The 20,605-nt window shown below is 39.9% G+C and overlaps 1 protein-coding gene across 5 annotated transcripts in view; it reads right to left on the bottom strand.

The window, feature by feature from the left end:
* The window catches only part of SPATA6L (spermatogenesis associated 6 like), a 43,739-nt gene extending 25,776 nt beyond the window's left edge, over positions 1–17,963 (bottom strand). Inside the window, exons 1-5 of one of the 5 annotated variants that reach the window (XM_014860717.3) lie at positions 17,834–17,963; positions 17,610–17,654; positions 13,342–13,479; positions 10,391–10,439; positions 7,281–7,322 (exon numbers count right to left, since the gene is read on the bottom strand). In XM_014860717.3, the coding sequence (XP_014716203.2) occupies positions 7,281–7,322; positions 10,391–10,439; positions 13,342–13,479; positions 17,610–17,648 (268 nt within the window). In that variant the 5' untranslated portion in view covers positions 17,649–17,654; positions 17,834–17,963. Of the gene's footprint in view, positions 1–7,280; positions 7,323–10,390; positions 10,440–10,779; positions 10,887–13,341; positions 13,480–13,587; positions 13,708–13,937; positions 16,640–17,609; positions 17,655–17,833 lie in introns of those variants that run through there. The other 4 variants (XM_044756778.2, XM_070495686.1, XM_014860715.3 and 1 more) reach the window with 4 other exon arrangements.
* Positions 17,964–20,605: the final 2,642 nt, after the last annotated feature.

Genomic DNA, 20,605 nt, shown 5'->3' on the forward strand with positions numbered 1-20,605 from the left:
CCCTGAGTCCACTCTTCCTGCACTCAAACCTATTCTATAACCTGTAACACGTCATGTTATAAATACATCAGATCGTGCTTTTCACCTACTTAAAACCTCCCAATAGGCTTCCAATCATATTAGAATAAAATCTAAGAATCTTACCCTAGCCTTCAAGACTCTATATCAGGCCTCTAAGTACCTCTCCTACTTTTACCACTCTCCTTCTTGATCATCCCTGCTGCCCTTCTCACTGTCCCTCAAACACATCAAGTTCGCCTCGATCTTAGAGGTTTGTCCCACTGATCTTCTCCCTGTAATGTTCCTTCCCTGGATCTCTTCGTGGCTGGCTCCCACCTATTGGATGGTGGGCCTTGGTTTAAATATCTCATCAGAAAAGTGGCAACTCAACCTAAAGAGGCTGCCACTCCCTATCACATCACCCTATTTTACTTTCAATCTAATAGTTATGACTAACTGATATTTTCGTTCATGTATTTATGATCTGCTTCCATGAATGCTCCATGAAAGTAGTGACTCTGTTCTGTTCTGTTCTTTACTAAATTTCTGGCAGGACTGTCCCTAGAAAGGTGTGAGCTCAGGGCAGTTCAGCCAGTACAGGGCCTGGCCAAGCCAATCTCACCTGAAAGGGGGCCATACTGTCAGCATCTTTCTCAGGCCCCCTGAGATATCATTAAAGGCAGACATTTTAAAATGGAATTTCAGTGATATTCAGAAAAGAACGGCAAAGTGCAGCATCTTTCACTCCGCCCCTTGGCCTGTGGAACAGTGCCTGGCACATGGTGGGTACTTGAGAAGTGCTTCTTGAATGAATGAATGTGAAGATTAAAATGAGATAAGTTACTTAAGTGCCTGCTTACATCAGCCACTCAATAACCATTAGATTCCCTCTTTGAGACTCAGTTTCCACAACTGTAGAAAAAAGGGAGACAGACTAAATGCTCTCTAAAATCTTTTCTGACTCTTATCAGTAATTTATTTTCAATAATTTCTTTTCATTCATACATTCAAGAAATATGTACTGAGAACTTACTATGGGCCATGAGTTCCAGACTCTGGATGTGTCCCAGTGAGCAGGATGGCTGCAATTCCTGCCCTCCTGGAGCAGTCTACAAGCATTAACCAATTATACAAAGAAACATACAGCATAAAGGCAGATGGGAAGGTGAGTGGAATTCTAAGATCAATCTTCTACTTCATTTACTAGTCTCATCCTGGCCTCCTTTTTTTTTTTTTTTACCAATGCTCCTTTTATAATGCTCCCTACGAAGGGCATGACCTCCCCACCTTTATTGGCCAAACAGACTTCCTCCATTCAGAGATCTCAGGAGTGCAGCCTGAAAATGGGAGGTGATGTGACAATTTCCTTACCCATCACTAGCAACAAAATACAACTTGCTACTGAAGTTTATAGTCCAGTGGTTAGGAACTCAGTTTCTAGATTCAGACGGAGCTGGGTTCAAATCCCTGCTCTACCACTTACCAGCTTTGTTATCCTGAGCAAATGACATAATCTCCTTAACTCTAGTTTCCTCTTCAGGAAAATGTAAAAGTCACAATAATACCTGCCCCTTAGGGCTACTGTGAGGACAAATGACAAACACCTGTGAAGTGCAGAGCATAGTACCTAACATTACCTGCCATTGACATGACTGCTCTGTGACGCCAGCCCAGCAGTGGTCTCAGCACCACTCTGGTCTCTATGAATGTCACGTGTTTTGGGCCATATGCTCCTACTGGGAACAAACACCTCGAAGCATGATATGATGCTCTATACAGTGCGCTTTTCTTTTTTCCTTTCATACGTTTTTGGCTGGTGCTGCATCCAAAATGATAGCTCCTAAATTACTACTCCTAAATTTAGCAAGAATTATGATAAACATAAGAGATCAGATAATTGTAGGCAAGCTCATCCACTATATTAAGAATCACAGGAATAAAAAGAGACTGAAATAGAGTTAGAGAAGGCTGTGAAGCTTTCCAATTCTGTCTCTCTGATTTGGTCATTTTTTTAGAGATTTAAACTGCCACCCAGAGTGAAAGTGTCAGCACACCAAGGGGATGTTACAGCAAGAGGCTGGGTTATAAATAATAAATAAAAATATACACAAACTGAGCAAGTCTCATAGGCCATGTGAAATGTCTGAAAGAACTCAGTGTTCTTAAAAGATTAATGGTGTAGACAGGAACGTCATCAGTGCCATCAATGAAAACCTTCTCCTCAAAAAAGGAAACAAATGAGACTTCAAGAGAAATAACAATTTTAATAATATTAGCTCAAGAAACAACATTTATAGAGCATATTAGAATTGACAGCTTGCTTCCCAATATGGGGTCTCACTTGATTCATCTTTATAGATACAGGAACTGAGGCACTAACAGTTGAAAACACTTGTCATGATGCCACATGATAAAGTAGGAATTCAAAACCAGATCATCCGAGGCAGTTCTGTCCTTGCTGATGCCTAATAAACATCACTACAAAGTATAAAATCAATCTCTGATTCACAGAATAGGTGCCCACTAAAGTAGCATTTTACAGCTGGACTGAATAGATATGACATCTCAAAGTAGAGGTTCTTATTTAAAAGGTCAATAAAACGAAAGCACCAAGCTCACAATCAATCAGGATTATGCTGCCCCCTTGTGTCCAATTGCTCTTTCCCACCTTTGTAAACTGAAAAACCAGAGTCTTCATTACTTCCAAGCCAAACCATTGGACCTCTTTGGTCGTTATCAGGAAAGCCGTACGCAAATGTGAGGTATTTGTATCATTAACTTAATGGTCACAATACGTCTTTTAACTATAATAAGTGTGTTTGAAAGTGATGCAAAAAAAATCAAACAATAAAGTAATATCTACAGCAAAATGAAAAGGTAACAATTCAGCCAATGAAGAACTGGTCCCTGAGAACCTAAAAGTGGCCCACGTGACCCCACAGTGCTGTCCACATCAGACTTTAAGCAAATCATTTTTACTTAACTATGTGGTATCAAGAACCAGCAGATCATGAGGGCTCACTGTCAGCATTCTGTGCTTGATGCCACCAGTGTGATACCAGGAAGTGGCACAGTGTAGCCCATGTTCGGAGTACACCCTCAATAAATATATGTTGGACAAATTAATGGATCAACCTGTAATGCATCTGAAGTCGAACAAAAATAATTATTTTGAGAAATTCATATTTAATTCCACTAAAATTATAATCAGAAATTGAAGGACTGTAGACAAAAGGAAAACAAGTATAATAAAGCCTCCATTTTGTATCTAACTTCCAAGTTATAACCAGTATGCATGCACCTAGCTCCCATATTCTCCAGTCATCATGGTTTTGAACTATTCTTGCAGTCTTCTCACAGATGCATTTATGATCATAAGAAAAACATATGGCAAACTAAGATATATTAAATTTTGTTTCTTTTTTTTTTTAAGATTGGCACCTCAGCTAACACCTGTTGCCAATCTTCTTTTTTTTTCCTTATTCTCCCCAAAGCCCCCTAGTACCTAGTTGTATATTACAGTTGTAGGTCCTTCTGGTTCTGCTTGATGAGCGGTGCCATGTCCGCACCCAGGATTTGAACCCGCAAAACCCAGGGCCACTGAAGCAGAGCTTGCAAACTTAACCACCCGGCCACAGGGCCGGCCCCAGATATATTAAATTTTAAAAAGCAAGTTGCAGAATATGTATATTCAACCAAAATCAAACCAAAATATACACTAAATATACATTTGCTAAATACTAGATATATTTAGTATATATATGTATACATACATGCTTGTGTGTACATATATGTATGTATTTTAGGGTTGGTTGAACAGACTAAATACATTATATATACTAAATGCATTTTAAAAGATCTAAAAAGATACACAACACATTATTAATAGTAATTAGTTTTGAAGTTGTTGAGGCATGTGGCTTTTGACTTATTTTATATAATTTTGTGTTAGCTAAAATTTTTACAGTGAGAATATTTAAGTATTGGATAATTTTTTTTGTCATATAAAATTAAATAAGACCCAAATTGGCCTGCTTCTCTTTTATTAGCATACTAAAATATAACTTGCCAGTTAGCAGTGATACATGTTTGAACATAAAATTGAGTCAAATAAGAAAAAAAAAAACCTATAAAAAAAACGAAATGCCCTGATTTTAGCCTGTCATTTTTAGGCTGAAAAACATTTTGTGAAAATTTCTGAAAAGCAGGTAGGAGGCATCTCTGATCTTCCCTGTGTTCTGCCTTCCTAAGAAAGCACTGACATACACAGGAGTGTCTATTCCTATATCCACTTGTCTGCTTTCAGGGCCTGGCTCTGCCAACAAACCAAGAGGCAGAAAAAGAACTACAGACTCTGGGTCCATTCCACTCCTCTGGGGCCCCTGACGTGCTCCCAGCACAGCCCCAGTGGGCAGGGCTATAATCCCCATAGAAGCCTCCACGGCCACCTCTGCTTTAGCTGAGGCATCTGCCAGGAGCTCACCTTCCTTCTCGAGACCATGCTTTCTTAAGAAAAGGAAAAATTCACACAATAAAATATTAAAATAATGCAATGAAACAGGGGAAATACATATGTGTTGAGCATAACTGATCAAAAACTTTGGTAAAAATATCATGAATTTATACTAAAATGCAATGCTAACATCCAGACATCACTCCGCAAGTAATCGAAGGACACTGACAGTCATGTTATACAGAAAGAAAGAAAAAAAATCGTAATATAGAAAAATGAAAATTTTTTAAAGTAAACTTTAAATTTAAGGTTGTCACAATCATATCTAAAAAGAAGAGGCCAGAAATATAGTAAAATATATTTTAAAGAAATTATTACACACTTTGTAAACACAATCAATGAAATGATAATATCCAGCATTAGCTAGGATCTGGGGATGGGCAGGCACTGTGGAATGCAGCAGAAATAACGGAAACTTATTATCAGTTTCCTAGGGATCAGTTTACTCACGTTGCAAGAGATGGTTCAATCTAGCAATTCTATTCTTTAAAAATATACTAAGAGAAAAAATAATTTTTATAAATATGTGAAAGACACAGAAAATCTAAATGCTCAACAATATCAATTTGAACGCTATGGAAAAATACATAGCTATTGAAATTGACAAACAAGTAAGCCACAGGAAATAATGTAGACTGAAAGAGCAAAACCCAAAATATTATGTACATACTGTTTATAGACCTATAAAAACACATAACTAAATTAATGAAAATAATGATGTAGATCTATGTTTTTAGAAATGACAACATAACAGTGATGTATAATGGGGAAAGCTAATAACAGAAGAAAATGTACGTGACACTATTTATGTAAAAATTCCATATCTATGTGTTCTATCCACAGAGAAACATAAAGGAACATGTTCACCAAAATCATATAAATAAAGGTTTTCTCATCATTTGGAGATGCTTTTTTATAACAAGTAAAAACTGAAGCTATTTTCATTTTGGGGAAGGGAAAGGCAAAAACATAATAGCAAAGATCAGAAGAGAATTAGAAGAGTTTCTGAGTTTTAAGCATTCTTTCTCTTTCTTTCTCTCTCTCTCTCACACACGTATGCAAATGACTCTAAAATCACCAGATGATCTGCCACATTGAGAAACTATGCATGAAAATTGATGCTACCAGGTGGCAGTTCCTACTCTCTGTTTATGACACATCACAAAGCAAAGGCACCATAGAACAGTTTCCTCCTAAAAGTCTCATGATTCTAGCACAGGGGTCACAAATTTTTTTCTGCAAAGGGCCAGAAAGTAACTATTTTAGGCTTTGCAGGCCATGTGGTCACAACTACTCAACTCTCTCACTGCAGTGTGAAAGCAGCCATAAATAATACCTAAGCAAACAAGCATGGCTGTTTTCCAATAAAACTTTGTGGATGATGAAATTTGAATTTCATGTAATTTTCAAATCACTAAATATTCATCTTTTAAAAAATTTTTTCCAACCATTTAAGAATGTAGCAACCAAAGACAGTTTGGCAGTTCCATAAAAAGTTAAATACGGAGTTAACATATGATTCAGCAATTCCACTACGAGGTGTACACTGAAGAGAACTGAAAACAACACTTGAGTAACACAACTTGGACACGAATGTTGACAGCAGTGTTATTAAAAAGTGGAAATAACCCAAACGTCTACCAACCAATGAATGGACAAACAAATGTGGTATATCCACATAAAAGAATATTATTCAGCCATAAAAAGCAATGAAGAACTGATACATACTACAACAAGGATGAACCTTGAAAACATGCTAAGTGAAAGACGACAGACAGAAAAGGCCACATATTGTGTGATTCCATTTATATTAAACGTCCACAATAAGCAAATCAATAGAGACAGAAAGTAGATTAGTGGTGGCCAGGGGCTTGGGGAGGAATGAATGAAAAGTGACTGCTAATAAGTACAGGGTTTCTTTTTGGGGTAATAAAAATGTTCTGGAATTAGATAGTGGTGATTGTTGCACAATCTTGTGAACATACTAAACCAACTGAATTGTACACTTGAAAATGGTGAACTTTATAGCACGTGAATTAAATCTCAATTTTTAAAAATGTAGAAATTTAGCTCATGGGCCATATTAAAAACAGTCTGAAGGCTGGATTTGGCCCAGGGGCTGTAGCTTGCCAACCCTATTCTAGCATCTAACAGAAAAGATGGCTTTGGGTTATACACACACACACACTCCACAAATTAGAACATAGCCAAAGGCAAAAAAGAAGAAGCTGAGCTAGGACTGAAAAAATTATTTGATGATAATTAGATAAAGTTATGAAAAAATGGGGCCGGCTCCATGGCTGAGTGGTTAAGTTCGCGCACTCCGCTGCGGTGGCCCAGGGTTCGGATCCTGGGCGCGGACAAGGCACGGTGTATCAGTCCACGTTGAGGCGGCGTCCCACATCCCACAACTAGAAGGACCTGCAACTAAGATATACAACTGTGTACCGGAGGGGTTTGGGAAATAAAGCAGAAAAAAAAAAATAAAAAAAGATTGGCAACAGTTGTTAGCCCAGGTGCCAATCTTTAAAAGAAAAAAAGTTATGAAAAAATGGAAAGTAAAACAGCCTGTTTGAGTAATGCTCACCGCCACTAAACCCACAAAGTTACTCTTCCGAAAGTGGACATAATTCAACAGACTGGCGGGGGAAAAAAAGTGAGTGTTATATAAAGCACAACTTTTAAATACCAGTCCCTATTCTGTCACGACAAAATCCTTTTTAAATTAAATTAAGCTAATTTAGAAATGCATTTGCTGGCACGTTACCTGGAGGCACTTGCTGTATTAATTCAAACCTGGTTAGGAAGCCTAAAAAGGAAAAAATGAGATTTTAATACTTTAGAAAATTGCCAGAGTTTTTCATTGATTGCTAAATCTAAAACTGCCATAACATCCTATTTACATTATCAATAATAATAATAGTAAGTGCCATACCAACTATGACTCAGATAGTTCTAGACCCAATAAATCAAGGTCATGGAGTAACAGTAACTGAGTTATAAAAACAGCATTTCGTCCCCTTAAAAGTATTGACAAAATGGATGCAATATTTTTTCTCTTAAAAATATATGCATAAATCACTGAAATAACAATAAACTTTTCATGTAAAAATTCAAAACATAATTGTTATCCATTGACCTATAAGTTTATCTTGCTTAAAACAGTATGCTATGTGACTATATAAATTAGACATAAAATACAACATTTTTTATATTTCCTAAGTCCAAAATGTATTTAGAAATAGTGAGCCCATGTACAATGTCTATAAGAAAAGAATAAAATTTCAATCTTAAAAGTAATCTAAAACGTAAATGGTATAATAACAAAAAATCAATAAAGATAATTCCCACACAAGGTTAGAAGTGAAAATATTTCAAAACAGCCTATAACAGTGATTATAGTTAATAAACTGTAGTATACACTTGAAAGTTGCTAAGAGAGTAGATCTTAAAAGTTCTCACCACAAAATGAAATGGCAACAATGTGAGGAGACAGAGGTATTAGCTAATGCTATGGGTGGTAATCATTTTGCAATATATAAATATATCAAATCCACGTTTTCATCTTAAACTTACACAATGTTACATGTCAATTACATCTTTTAAAAAGCTGAAAAAAATATACAATAAAAGTAAAATTCTTCCTTTGAAGACCTGTGAAAAATACATGCATCAGGACAGAATTTAAATGCCAAGAAATTTAAAAGCCAAGACAGCCTATAATTTTAGGTTTTCCAAGTGGAAGAAGGGAATATATCCTTGCCAACCATCACCCCAATGGTAATGTAAGCACTTAATTTGTCTCAGGCTCTAAATTCCTTACATTCAATTAATTCTCAGCACATCCCAAGTTCATGTATTGAAGACTTAATGTTGTTAAAACTAATAGTCCCCAAATTGATCTACAGGTTCATTGCAATCCCTATCAACATCCCTGTTGGCATTTTTGCAGAAATTGATGAGCTGATCCTAAAATTGATATGGAAAACCAAAGGAACCCAAATAGCAAAAATAGTCTTGAAAAAGAAGAACTAACTTGGAGAACTCACATTTCCTGATTTCAAAACTTATTACAAAGCCATAATAATCAAGATTGTGTTGTACTGGCATAATGATAGATAGATGGATCAATGGATTAGAACTGCGAGCCCAAAAATAAACCTTCATATTTACAGTCAATTCATTTTCAACAAAGGGGCCGAGACTATTCAATGGGGGAAAATACTCTCATCAACAAATGGTGCTGGGATAAATGGATATCCAGATGCAAAAGAATGAGGTCCGACACCTACCTCATGCCATTTACAAAAATCAACTTAATAGGTATCATAGACCCAAACGTAAGAGCTAACACTATAAAACTCTTAAAAGAAAGCATAGACATAAATCTTTGTGACTTGAATTAGGCAATGGTTTCTTAATAATGATATCAAAAGCACAAGTAATAAAAGAAAAATAGATAAAATAGAATTCAACAAAATTAAAAACATATGTGTCTCTGGGGGCGGCCCCATGGCTGAGTGGTTAAGTCCTAGCGCTCCACTTCGGTGGCCCGGGGTTTCGCCAGTTCAAATCCTGGGCGCGGACATGGCACCACTCATCAAGCCATGCTGAGGCAGCATCCCACGTGACACAACTAGAAGGACCCACAACTAAAAATGCGTAACTATGTACTAGGGGGGCTTTGGGAGAAAAAGGAAAAATAAAATCTTTAAAAAAATATATATATGTGCCTCAAAGAACATCATCAAGAAAGTGAAAAGATAATAGAAAGAATGGGAGAAAATATTTATCAATCACACATCTGATATGGGACTTGTATCTACAATATATAAAGAACTTACAACTCACTAATAAAAAGACAAATAACTCACTTAAATATAGGCAAAGGATCTGACTGGGCATTTCTCCAATAAGACAAATGGCCAATAAGCCCATAAACAATTGCTCAATATCATTAGCTATCAGGGAAATGCAAGTCAAAACCACAATGAGATACCACTTCATACCCATGAGGATGGCTACCAATCGAAAGGACAGATAGCAGCAGGTATTGGCCAGGACCTGGAGAAATGGAACCTTATACATTGCTGACGGAATGTAAAATGATGCAGCTGCTTTGGTAAACAGTCTGGAAGTTCCTCAGATTAAAAAGAGTTACCATATGACCCAGCAATTGCACATCTAGGTATATACCCAAGAGAAATGAAAATCCATGTCCCCAATAAAACATGTACACAAATATTTATAGCAATATTATTCATCATAGCCCCAAAGTGAAAACAATCCAAATGTCCATCAACTAATAAATGGATAAACAAAATGTGGTATATCCATACAATGGAAGATTATTTGGCCATAAAAAGAAAGGAAATACTGACACATGCTACAGCAAGGATGAACCTTGAAAACATCATGCTAAGTGAAAGAAGCCAGTCACAAAGGACCACATGTTATATAATTCCATTTATATGAAATATCCAGAATAAGCAAATCTATAGAAACAGAAAGATCAGTTAGTAGTAGCCTAGGGCTGGGAGGGATAAGAAAGAATGGGTATAGGGTTTCTTTCTGTGGTGAGGAATATGTTCTAAAATTGATTATGACGATGGTTACACAACTCTGTGAATATACAAAAGCCATTTAATTCTAATAAATAAATAAACAAACAAACAGAATTGTACCATCCAGTAAATCCCATCTATATCTAGAAAGCATTTGTAATAGAATCAAAAACACAATTCACATTGTACACAGACTCTCTTGAATATAAATATGGATCACACATGGAAGTATCATAACTTAGAAAATAGTAGAATTTTACATCTGTGAATTACATACATACAATAGTCTCTTCTTTTTTTTGAGAGTACCTACTTTCTAAAATGTCTGCTACAGCTCCAGGATCTATTGCGTTTTCAAACACCTGCAAGAAAAAAATAGAGAAAATAAATTTTCAAAGTTCTATTAATATATACTTACAGAAACTGTAGATTATATTCTTCCAAATAATTAACACATGTCAAATCCAGCCATATGTTATTTAGGTTTCAACAGGAGTAACTTTAACAGGTATGTGGTTAAAAGTTAACAAATGATTACAAAATAAATGGAGAATGAACCCAACACCACCGACTGAGCCAGCTGAATTTCCCACATGCCCATACTGCCATCAGCATGACCTCCTCCTACAGTTTGTTGCTAAAAGCACATCTGGCATCAACCTCAGAGAACTGTTTGAGAAACCAGGAAAACATCCTGCATACCAGAGATACTCATTAAATGTTGTTAACTGAATGAATGACTTCTCTTCCCAAGCAACTGGTTGGGAAAAAAGGAACATAAATAAAAATTCCATGTGTGACACAAAAGAAAAGCTAAGCGCTAGTAGCTACACTCCCACAGAATCCAAAAACAACTAGAGAGAGGGAGAGCCTCATAAGTTTTAAGTGCATCATGAAGCACAAGAAAAACACTGTGATACCTCTCTAGCCACTGCCAAATGTGCTTATCTTGTCCTCGAGATGAAAGGGCAAAGGATAGGACTGAAATAAAAGGCATACAATGGGGTCCGGCCAGTGGCAGAGCGGTTAAGTTCACACATTCCGCTTCGGTGGTCAGGGGTTTGCCAACATGATCCCAGGTGCGGACATGGCACTGCTTGGCAAGCCATGCTGTGGCAAGTGTCCCACATATAAAAATAAAATAAAATAAGTAGAGGAAGATGGGCACGGATGTTAGCTCAGGGCCAGTCTTCCTCAGCAAAAAGTGGAGGATTGGCAGCAGTTAGCTCAGGGCTAATCTTCCTCAAAAAAAAAAAAAGGCATACAATGCCCCTCCCGGTGAATTCTAGAACCCTGTAAGAAACAAGAAGTTTTCAGCAGAGTTTGATCACAGGCATTAAAGTTCTGATTTAAAAGGTGTTTAAACTTAAGCATGGTTAAAATCTGCTGCTGATTCAAAGTAAGGTCTGCTTTAATTACAAAAATGGAGGCTGTCCCCTGTAATCCATTTTTGCCTTACTGACTTGGATTTATCGAGCAAATGTGGGTGAGGTTTTTGGGTTTTTTCCCTAAATTATTTCAGTAATTGCATCCCTTCACTTCATCTATGTCTAAAGATTTTCTCAAGTGTGATCTGTGGGAGTAAATGATCCACATGAATTGCTCAAACACAATGGCTCATACATTCCTTATGAGTAATTTCTTGTTTATCCAAATGCTTTAGAACATTCAATCCTGAATTACACAGAACGTCCAAGGAGGAGAAACCTTTTGCTATCTGCTGCCAGTATTTGCAGCTAGAGAATGGAACAGATACAAGAAAGCTGGAGCCAACTGGAAGAAAGCTGGAACATGAACCCAAACAGCTCACACAAGAAGGCAATTTTTCAAGATATTAAATAATTGCATTTTATAAAATGAGAAATGATCCATGATATATGTTTGACTAGTAATCTCAAATGCACAGCTTTGCAACAGAGCAGAAGTAGCACCTAGAGTATAACTCTGAGGCTCACCTTCCTCTTCCACAAGTCAAGGAGGTTGGACCAGACGACCTTCAAGGTCATTTACAGAGTTACCATTCTGTGCGTCTACAATTTTCTATCCTTGACCTTCTTATAAAAAGATTTGTACATCCCACAACTAGAAGGACCTGCAACTAAGATACAACTATGTACAGGGGGGTTTGGGGAGACAAAGCAGAAAAAAAAAAAAAAAGATTTGTACAGTCTTCTACAGAAGAAAACTTAAAATTGATAAAATAAGGAAATTCTTAGGGAAAAAAAAGACTGGATTTTCACCACCCACTTTTTACCACTACCAACAACTAAATGGCAGAAGTAGGTTCCTTTGGACTCTGTATGCTCCAAAGTTAATATCCATTTATTCCTCTTATCCAAAAAGTTTGGTAGACTCTATTTAAATTAAGAGGCTGGGATTTACAAAAATACTACATAGAGCCCTAGCCCTTTAGAAAATCAATCATCTCCTGTCCCATTCTCAGGTCAAAACAGACAGGCCATTTTCTGGGCACCACCATCCAGACCTTTTAAAGTGATAGGCTGTACCCTGGAGCCTTCTCATACTCATCCTCTCCCGGAAAGAACCGCCTCAGTGATCTTGTTTAGGGCAAAAATCATTAGACTTCTCAAGGTTAAAATTGATTCCACCTCCAAATTCCAAAACAAAAACTTGAAAGGACTGTCTGTGATTGCATAGTAATGAAATTAATATTCTAAAGTGGGAAGAAGGTTGGCAATGTTTTGACTACTTACATCATGTTCATATTCCTTGGAATGGAATCTGGCCTTTATCACTGTAGCTAAATAAGCTACATATGACCTAAGGACACTCAGTAATATCTGAAGAGGCTTCTTGTTTTGTCACAGGATTTCAGAGACAGGATTTAAGTAATTTGGTGGTAGTTTTTCGTTATTTTTCTGAGTCTAAAAAGGGCTGTTTACAAGGCCTTCTAGTTTATTGATCATCCTTGTCAGAAATGTAATGCAACTGCCTCTAATACCTCCAAGAATATTCACAAAATGCTCTCTGCTCCAGTTAGAAAATGCCATGGGAGTTCCAAGAATAGAAAACATCGACCAGGGTACTTAGCGCTAGCTTGACACAACTTGGCTCAGACCTGAGATACAAAAGCAATTCCTCCAACTATGGTTTTGCACTGTGCTGAGGCGCCTTCAAGTAATTTTCTTTTAAAGGAAATTTACAAAATAACTTTATAAGAACTGTGTTCTTTACATGAACCATTAAACGATCTTCAGACAGCAAAATCTGTTCTCTATTTAGCAGTGAGAATGTCACGTTCACCTTTTCAAACCTCATGTTCTGCTGAATCATAATAGGGAACACAGAGGGAAAACAGTCTGTCTCCAGGTATTGATTCAGGAGGTAAACAGCAAGGTACACATCCTGCTTGCCAGGAAGGAACACCCCAGGGCAAGAAATCTTAAAAACAAAGAAAAAAAATAGAGAACAGGGTTTGTTTTGTTTTTTTAAACAGGGTTCTATTTTGCCTAACCTCTTGCAATTTCCCCCACGTCCGCACCCTCTCACCTGTACCTCCCACACCACCACCCTCTCCTCTCCTCCGCTTTCTCAAACTTGAAATTCGTATTTCCTCCCACGTCTCCGCCAGGTGTCACAATCAGCCTCTCGCTGGCTCCTCTCCCCGCCCCTAAAAGATGGCAGTGCGGAAACGGAAGAGACTGCAGGGCCGGGAAGCCTCTCTTTAGGCCGCTCGCCGCGATGCCGAGCCCCCGGAGGAACACCGAAGGACGCCCGCTGAGCGCCTCCGCCTCGAGCAGCAGCAGCAGCCCCGGCAGCCCGGCCCATGGCGGCGGCGGCGCCGGCAGGTTCGAGTTCCAGTCCCTGCTCAGCAGCCGGGCGCCGGGAGTCGACTCTACCTGCGCCCGGCTCCGCGCGTCCGAGAGCCCGGTGTACCGCCGCGGCTCCTTTCCCCTGGCTGGGACCGGGCCATCGCAGGCGCCCCCGCCCGCGCTACCCGAGGATGACCGCATGGACCTAAACCCGTCCTTCCTGGGCATCGCTCTGCGCTCCCTGCTGGCCATCGACTTGTGGCTGTCCAAGAAGCTGGGGGTGTGCGCGGGGGAGAACTCGTCGTGGGGCAGCATGCGGCCCCTTATGAAGCTGCTGGAGATCTCCGGACACGGCATCCCCTGGCTGCTGGGCACCCTCTACGGCCTGTTCAGAAGCGACAGCTGGGCCGGGCGCGAGGTGCTGATGAACCTGCTCTTCGCCCTGCTGCTGGACCTGCTCCTGGTGACCGTGATCAAGGCGCTGGTCCGTAGGCGCCGCCCGGCCCACAACCAAATGGACATGTTTGTGACCCTCTCGGTGGACAAGTACTCCTTCCCCTCGGGCCATGCCAGCAGGGCTGCCCTGATGTCGCGGTTCATCCTGAACCACCTGGTGCTGGCCATTCCACTGAGGGTGCTGACAGTACTGTGGGCCTTCATCGTGGGCCTCTCCAGGGTCATGCTGGGGCGGCACAATGTCACCGACGTAGCTTTTGGCTTTTTTCTGGGCTACATGCAATACAGCATCGTGGACTATTGCTGGCTCTCACCGCACAATGCTCCGGCCCTCTTTGTACTGTGGAACCAACAATGACACCATCTCATTCCTTATGGCACCAGGAGATCTGAAGGTTTTCACATGCGACAATGCCGACATAAACCAGCAGTCATCCCGCTTGTCCCTCTTAAGACGTTTCAGGCTTCCTTTGGGATTTCAGGCATCCTACCATCTTCATGGGTTGTGAAGTTGGAGTATGTGCTGGCCATTACTGATCACAGCCATATTATGGAAAGCAAAAAAGATCCCTCTACTATGTATTTATTCAACATTTATATCTCCAGGACAACTGCAAAGAAACCAAGCTGGGGTGATTATAATGTTGCTGTGTTTTTAAAAGTTGACCTCAGTAAAATTTGTGTTTTCTAGTAATCCTGCAAATCAACATATCACTTCTAAATTGAACTTTGAAAACGAAACACCATCTTCATTCTGTAAATATACATGCAGATAAGCCACGTACTGATCCTAGTTCTTTTCCTAAGGTATATTTTAAGCAGTATTTTAAAAGTCTAAGACATAGGTTTTTCTAATTTATTCTCTGAAGATCTGTTGCCACAGTTGGGGAGATTTCCTCTTAATCCTGATTTGCTTAGTGTGCTTTTTCAGTTTATTGTCTCTTCTGGTAGTGAGAAGAGAGATTATAGTACATATCTTTCTTTTCCCTCTAAATCCTCAAAAGATCTGCAAATAGATATTTATTTGCCACTACTCTCTAATAATGTCTTTTAGCATTCAGAGAACAAGCCAAGAACTTACTTGAAGAAGAAACGCTTAAAGGTGGGCATACCTACAGTCCCCATAGAAAAGGAAGGATGGAACTCTGGCTTCATGCTTAATTCTGCTGATAACCAATAGCATGACACGACAGAGGGAGGAAAGCTAAGTGGCTGAGGAGGCCAGAGGAACTGAGAGTTGGGCAGCATGTCATCCTGTCAATGGACCAGTATAGCAGGAGATGGGGCCTGCTGCCCATCATCTCTACTGAATAAAGTATAATGCTCTTCTATTGGGGTAATAAAATGGGCAAATGATGTGATTATTTGCAATGCAAAAGCATAAGCTTTCTCATATATACCACAAGGATGACCTTGTATATTATAGTTTTTCATATGGAATTCCGTTTCCCTGTATACAGCACACTTTAGGTAAATTCATCAGGGGCAATCTGCTGCTATACCAGGCACAAAGTATAACTAACTCCTAAATTTCTGTTTACATTGACCTTTACATTTAAAGCAGTTTATCCGTGGTGCCTCCCCAAATCACAAGACCAAAGACCACCAAATATAGGGTGGACCCTTCATTATTCTTTGATCAGGAAACACCAAAAAGGGCATGTGCTGTAAATGCTGCTCTACCTGAAAATAAGAACCTTTAAATTACCTGTGGAACTGGAGTCTTCAGATAATCTTAATGATCAATTATTTTGACATTTATAAATAGAAAGCATTATGGCCTTTGATCTGTCATATAGAGCTGCACATAGAAATCCTGAGAATGGCTGCGACAAGTAGGCTCTGATTGGGTGGAAGTGTGAACTATCTGAGTGTGAGAGGCACAATGAAAGAGGAAAAGCTACTCCTTAAAAGAAAATAAAATCATTTACATTCCCATAACATCCTGAACACAGACTACCTCTTCACTTCCTGAATCAGCCAAACCGTGAAGGTCTAATTGGTTTGCTTTATTGTTTCGCCTTTATTTTAATTGCAGCAATATTCAGCACAGATATTTGGGAGCAATGATATATCCTCTTGCAGTGTCCACAAGTCTGAATACTAGGGGCTCAAAATTAGGCTCACTTTCTGGTTCCTGGTTCTACTTCTGGAATTCCCTGTCTTAGTTGCTGAGCCTGAGTTTGCTGGTTTTTCAAGCACAGATCAATTCACCTGCTGTTTTTGGAGCATCGTAAGTACTGTAAAGTGGAAAACTGATTTCACTGTTAATTAATTGTACACTGAAGAATGCCTTTTAAAAATCAAAATAAAATTAACCAATAATGTTGAATGAAGTGAAATGAAAACTTGCTTGGTTTTTGCCTTGATAAGGAGGAAGCCTGATTTATTACTCAGCTTCTCAAGAATTCCTTCATCTTACTGCACAATTTTGACAGCTCACAATTGATATAGTCTGGTCTTGTTTGCTGTCAGCAAAGTGGGACAAATCCAGGAAGTTTTCATCTTTGTTTCAGAGCTGCATGTATGATGACACCAGAGCATCTGTCACTTGCATGGAGGCTAACCAGATTTTCTGGAACCCTAACTTTTCTGCATTGCGCTTGCAATCATGGCCTGTACAGAAGCATGTATAGCTTGGAGGCAAAGTTGCATGATAATGTGTCGTAACTACAGATGGAAAGATTGAAAACTGGAAGCTGAAATAAGGGGAATGACCCCAAACAAGAACGATGGAGTCACTCGGCCAGGGCACCTCACTTAAGCAGGATTCAGTAATTATAAAACAGTCGTTGATTGATGGATTTCCCTCTTGAAATTGCAAACCAGAGCCATCTCTAGGGGAAATAGCTTAGAAAATATTTGATTGGTTCATAAAGGTGACAAATTATCAGGAAGTGATGGGGCTTTTTGAAATTAAATTCTTCCCTGATTATTTAAAGGCTGGGTTTTTAAGTCCTTTCACAAATCTTTACCCTGGTAAAGAAAAATAAAATCCTTCTTGGATTTAATGCAGGGTTGTTTTAAAAGAACAGAAAATTTCAGGATAAAGCCAAGAAACAAGTTGGCTTTAGAGGGGAAAAAAAAAGTGGGGAAACGTTGAGCTGAATTAAAGGTTAGGAAGTCAGGGAACACCAATGTAGAGAATCTTAGGGACAGGTACGATTTGTCCCAAAAGATAATGATGTATGTGTGGTGAGGTGGGGAGGGGGTGGTGAAAACGACCCGGGACCATTTAAGAACCCCACGGAAAGAGTCTGATTTGGGGCAAGTGGTGGGGGGAGATTCATCGACGTCTCTTACCGCCCGGATCTGCAGCTCCACCACCACCTCCAGAGGCATCGTTCCCTGCGTGGGCGAAAGAACTGGAATGAAAAGATCTTTTTGTTCTGAGCCTTGGACCGTTTTTTCTTAGTTTAGCTTAAACTCTAGGGCAAATGTTCCCAGCACCTTCCCCACCCGCCACCCCCCTTGCACCCCCATCCGTCCTCCCCAGCCCAGGTCCCTCCCACCGGGACGGGTCTCACACTACTGGAGCCGGAGCCAAGGCTTCTAGAAGGCGGCAGCGTGGCGTTGCCATAGACACTCAAACGCACAACCTTCCAGCCTGGAACTCGAGCGAGGCCTCAGCGCAGGCGTGCGCGCCCCCTGTGCTCCGCTTGGAACGCGCGGTCCCGATGTCGGCGTCCAAGGCTGTGAGCTCTCGGAGAGGGTGGGCGAGTCCTGTCGTTGTGGTTGGTTTTCGAGATGCTGAGAGCCCTAGTTTCCTTTCCACCAACCTTTTCCATCACCTCTCTTTATGGCTCCCAAGCAGTATGTTAAAACGGTTAGTGTGTCCATTCTAAAAGTAGAATGTGATCATAGCTCCAGTATAATTTAAGTACTACCCATTTTTAGGAGCTATACGAGCCCCAAGCCCTGGAATTTCTGTAACAATTCCAATTAATATAGTAGCCTGTCACTAAAGGTACTCTCTTGCTTATTGAATGTTATGTTCTCGTGTTTGATTCGGAAAACATGGCCGTTGTCAATAATAAGAAATTAAACGAGTGCTAATTAGAAATACAAAGATAATTGTTAAAGAGTTTTAAAAGTTAGGTATCCTGTGTTAGCCACAATAGAAACATTTGTCAGTCTCTCTCTTCTGGGGTTTAGTTAACCTAACACAAGCATTGAATTGCATTATCTCCCAATCGGTCGTTACTGCAGTTGCCAAAGCCAGGGTTACACTGTAAAAACCATCACAGGTGGCAGGCAAAGCAAGAATTCTTAACCAGTTGGGAAACTGCTTTTTTTCCCACATCACTGAATTTAATAAACAAAAATGAAGGAAGGGAGATGGAGTGCCTGCTTCTGGGCAATCGGAAAAATCTGGGAGGGCCAATGCTGTCGCTGAAAAACAATCTTAAATTGTGATGGATCAATTATCGCTAATATTTTGCATTAGAGATTTATACAATTGCAGAAATGCAAGTGCAGAAAGATGTCCTGAGACAAGAATTAGATATTCCTTTCAGTAATTGTAGTTCCTTTCCCTGGAAGGGAAAGACTCAGCATGATGAAGCGTATATTATGTCCTTATCCAATCCCTGGTGCTTTGTCTGTCTGCATACCAAGGGGCACACCGGTAGGTGCTTGGCTCCCTACAGTATCCAGAGAACTGCGAGTGCCGGCTCACAACAGTTTGCTGGCACCCAAACTAGTATGGGGATATATGGGAATAGGACCTGTGTTGACCCTTACAGGTAAGTGACCAACGCCAATGCTAAGACATCAAGGAGAGTAAAAACCAAGGCAGATAAATAAGTAAGTTGTCAGAGACATATCGGAAGGGAGGAATCAATCTTTATTGAGGACCTGCAAAGTGCTCGGCACACTGCATACGCTAAGTCATTTCATGCCCACAATAACTTTTTGAAGAAGATGTTATTAACCCTGTTTTACAGATGCAGAGTCTGAGGCCAGACAGCCTTTTGCCCAAGGCCACACAGCTAAAGGGAAGGAGCCACACTTGAATCCAGGTGTGCCCTACCACGTCACTGCCCCTGCAACATAGATATCTTATTGGTCCCTAGAGACAGAGTCCCCTCCTAAGCTCTTCCTAGCCTTACCTGGAGTTCCTTGCTCACCTGAACTCTCTTTGCTGTAACTAACTGGACTCTCCTTGGCTGGCACCTAGGGCCCAGCCCTCTTCTGGTTTCCCTCCAACTCTCTGGATGTTCTTTCTCTGTCTTTGTTCATCTTCCTCTACCTGGCTAAGCAATGTTTCCAGGTTCTTTCCTCTCCTCACTCTAACTCTGCCTAGGGTGTCATCCAGTGTAGCTATGACCGACATGAACCTACATAGAACATGTCCACAGATTTACATATCCCACCCATGCTTCTCTTATGCTCTCCCTGACAACCTGGGATCTCACCATTACAAATATATGTTATCTCCTCTTTGTAGCAACTGCCACAATAGCAGTTTTACATTTGCTCCTATGATTGTTGATTACTATTTGTCTCTCTAAACTGTAAGGTCTGCATGGCTAAGAGTTTGTATCCTAATATTTAATATAGCAGATGCTGCTCAGTAAATATCTTTGAATAGATGTTAGATGCAGAGATGGTCAAGCCAGTCTGTAGGATTTAATGTACACGCGTAAGGGGAGGTCCCACCACATCCAGGCAGGCACAGCTACTTCCACTAGTTTGCCATACGGGTATTAAATGAGTTGATAGGGAATATTTACACTCTGTTATTTTCCCCCACCATGGTCACCTAAGGCTCTCAGCTGCCAGGAAAATGTGGAAGTTGCTACATAGACAATGCCTCTGGGCCATCTTGCAAAGCAGTTAATTACTGAGGTTGCCACCTCCACTGGAGGCCAAGCAGAGCTGTTCAAGGAGTGGACTGTCACCACTTCCAGAGATTGGCTTTATTACCTGTCTATGTACCTCTTGGTGGCAGAAAATTCCATTGAACAAATCTTATTCCCAGAGTGTTTCTGCAGTGCAGGCTGGTCAGCAGTAATATCAGCATTGTTGAAATGACCCATCAACATATTCTGCTCACATCCTGTCCTGGCGACCTCCAAGAAAATGGCACATGCCCCACATGGGAATTTTCCAAAGAGTTAATTATAATTAGCAAAGAACAAAAGAATGACAGATAATTATGGCTGAGATTTTCCTTTTAACTAAAAAAATTAATTATAGGACACTGAATTGTAAACATTTCTTTTCAAATAATATAGGAAGCAGTATTCATATGAGGGGAGAAAACTATAAAAAAAAAAAGGAGGCACTAATGGCAG

Source organism: Equus asinus, chromosome 23 (assembly GCF_041296235.1).
Source record: "Equus asinus isolate D_3611 breed Donkey chromosome 23, EquAss-T2T_v2, whole genome shotgun sequence".
In the NCBI taxonomy this organism is placed as follows: domain Eukaryota; kingdom Metazoa; phylum Chordata; class Mammalia; order Perissodactyla; family Equidae; genus Equus; species Equus asinus.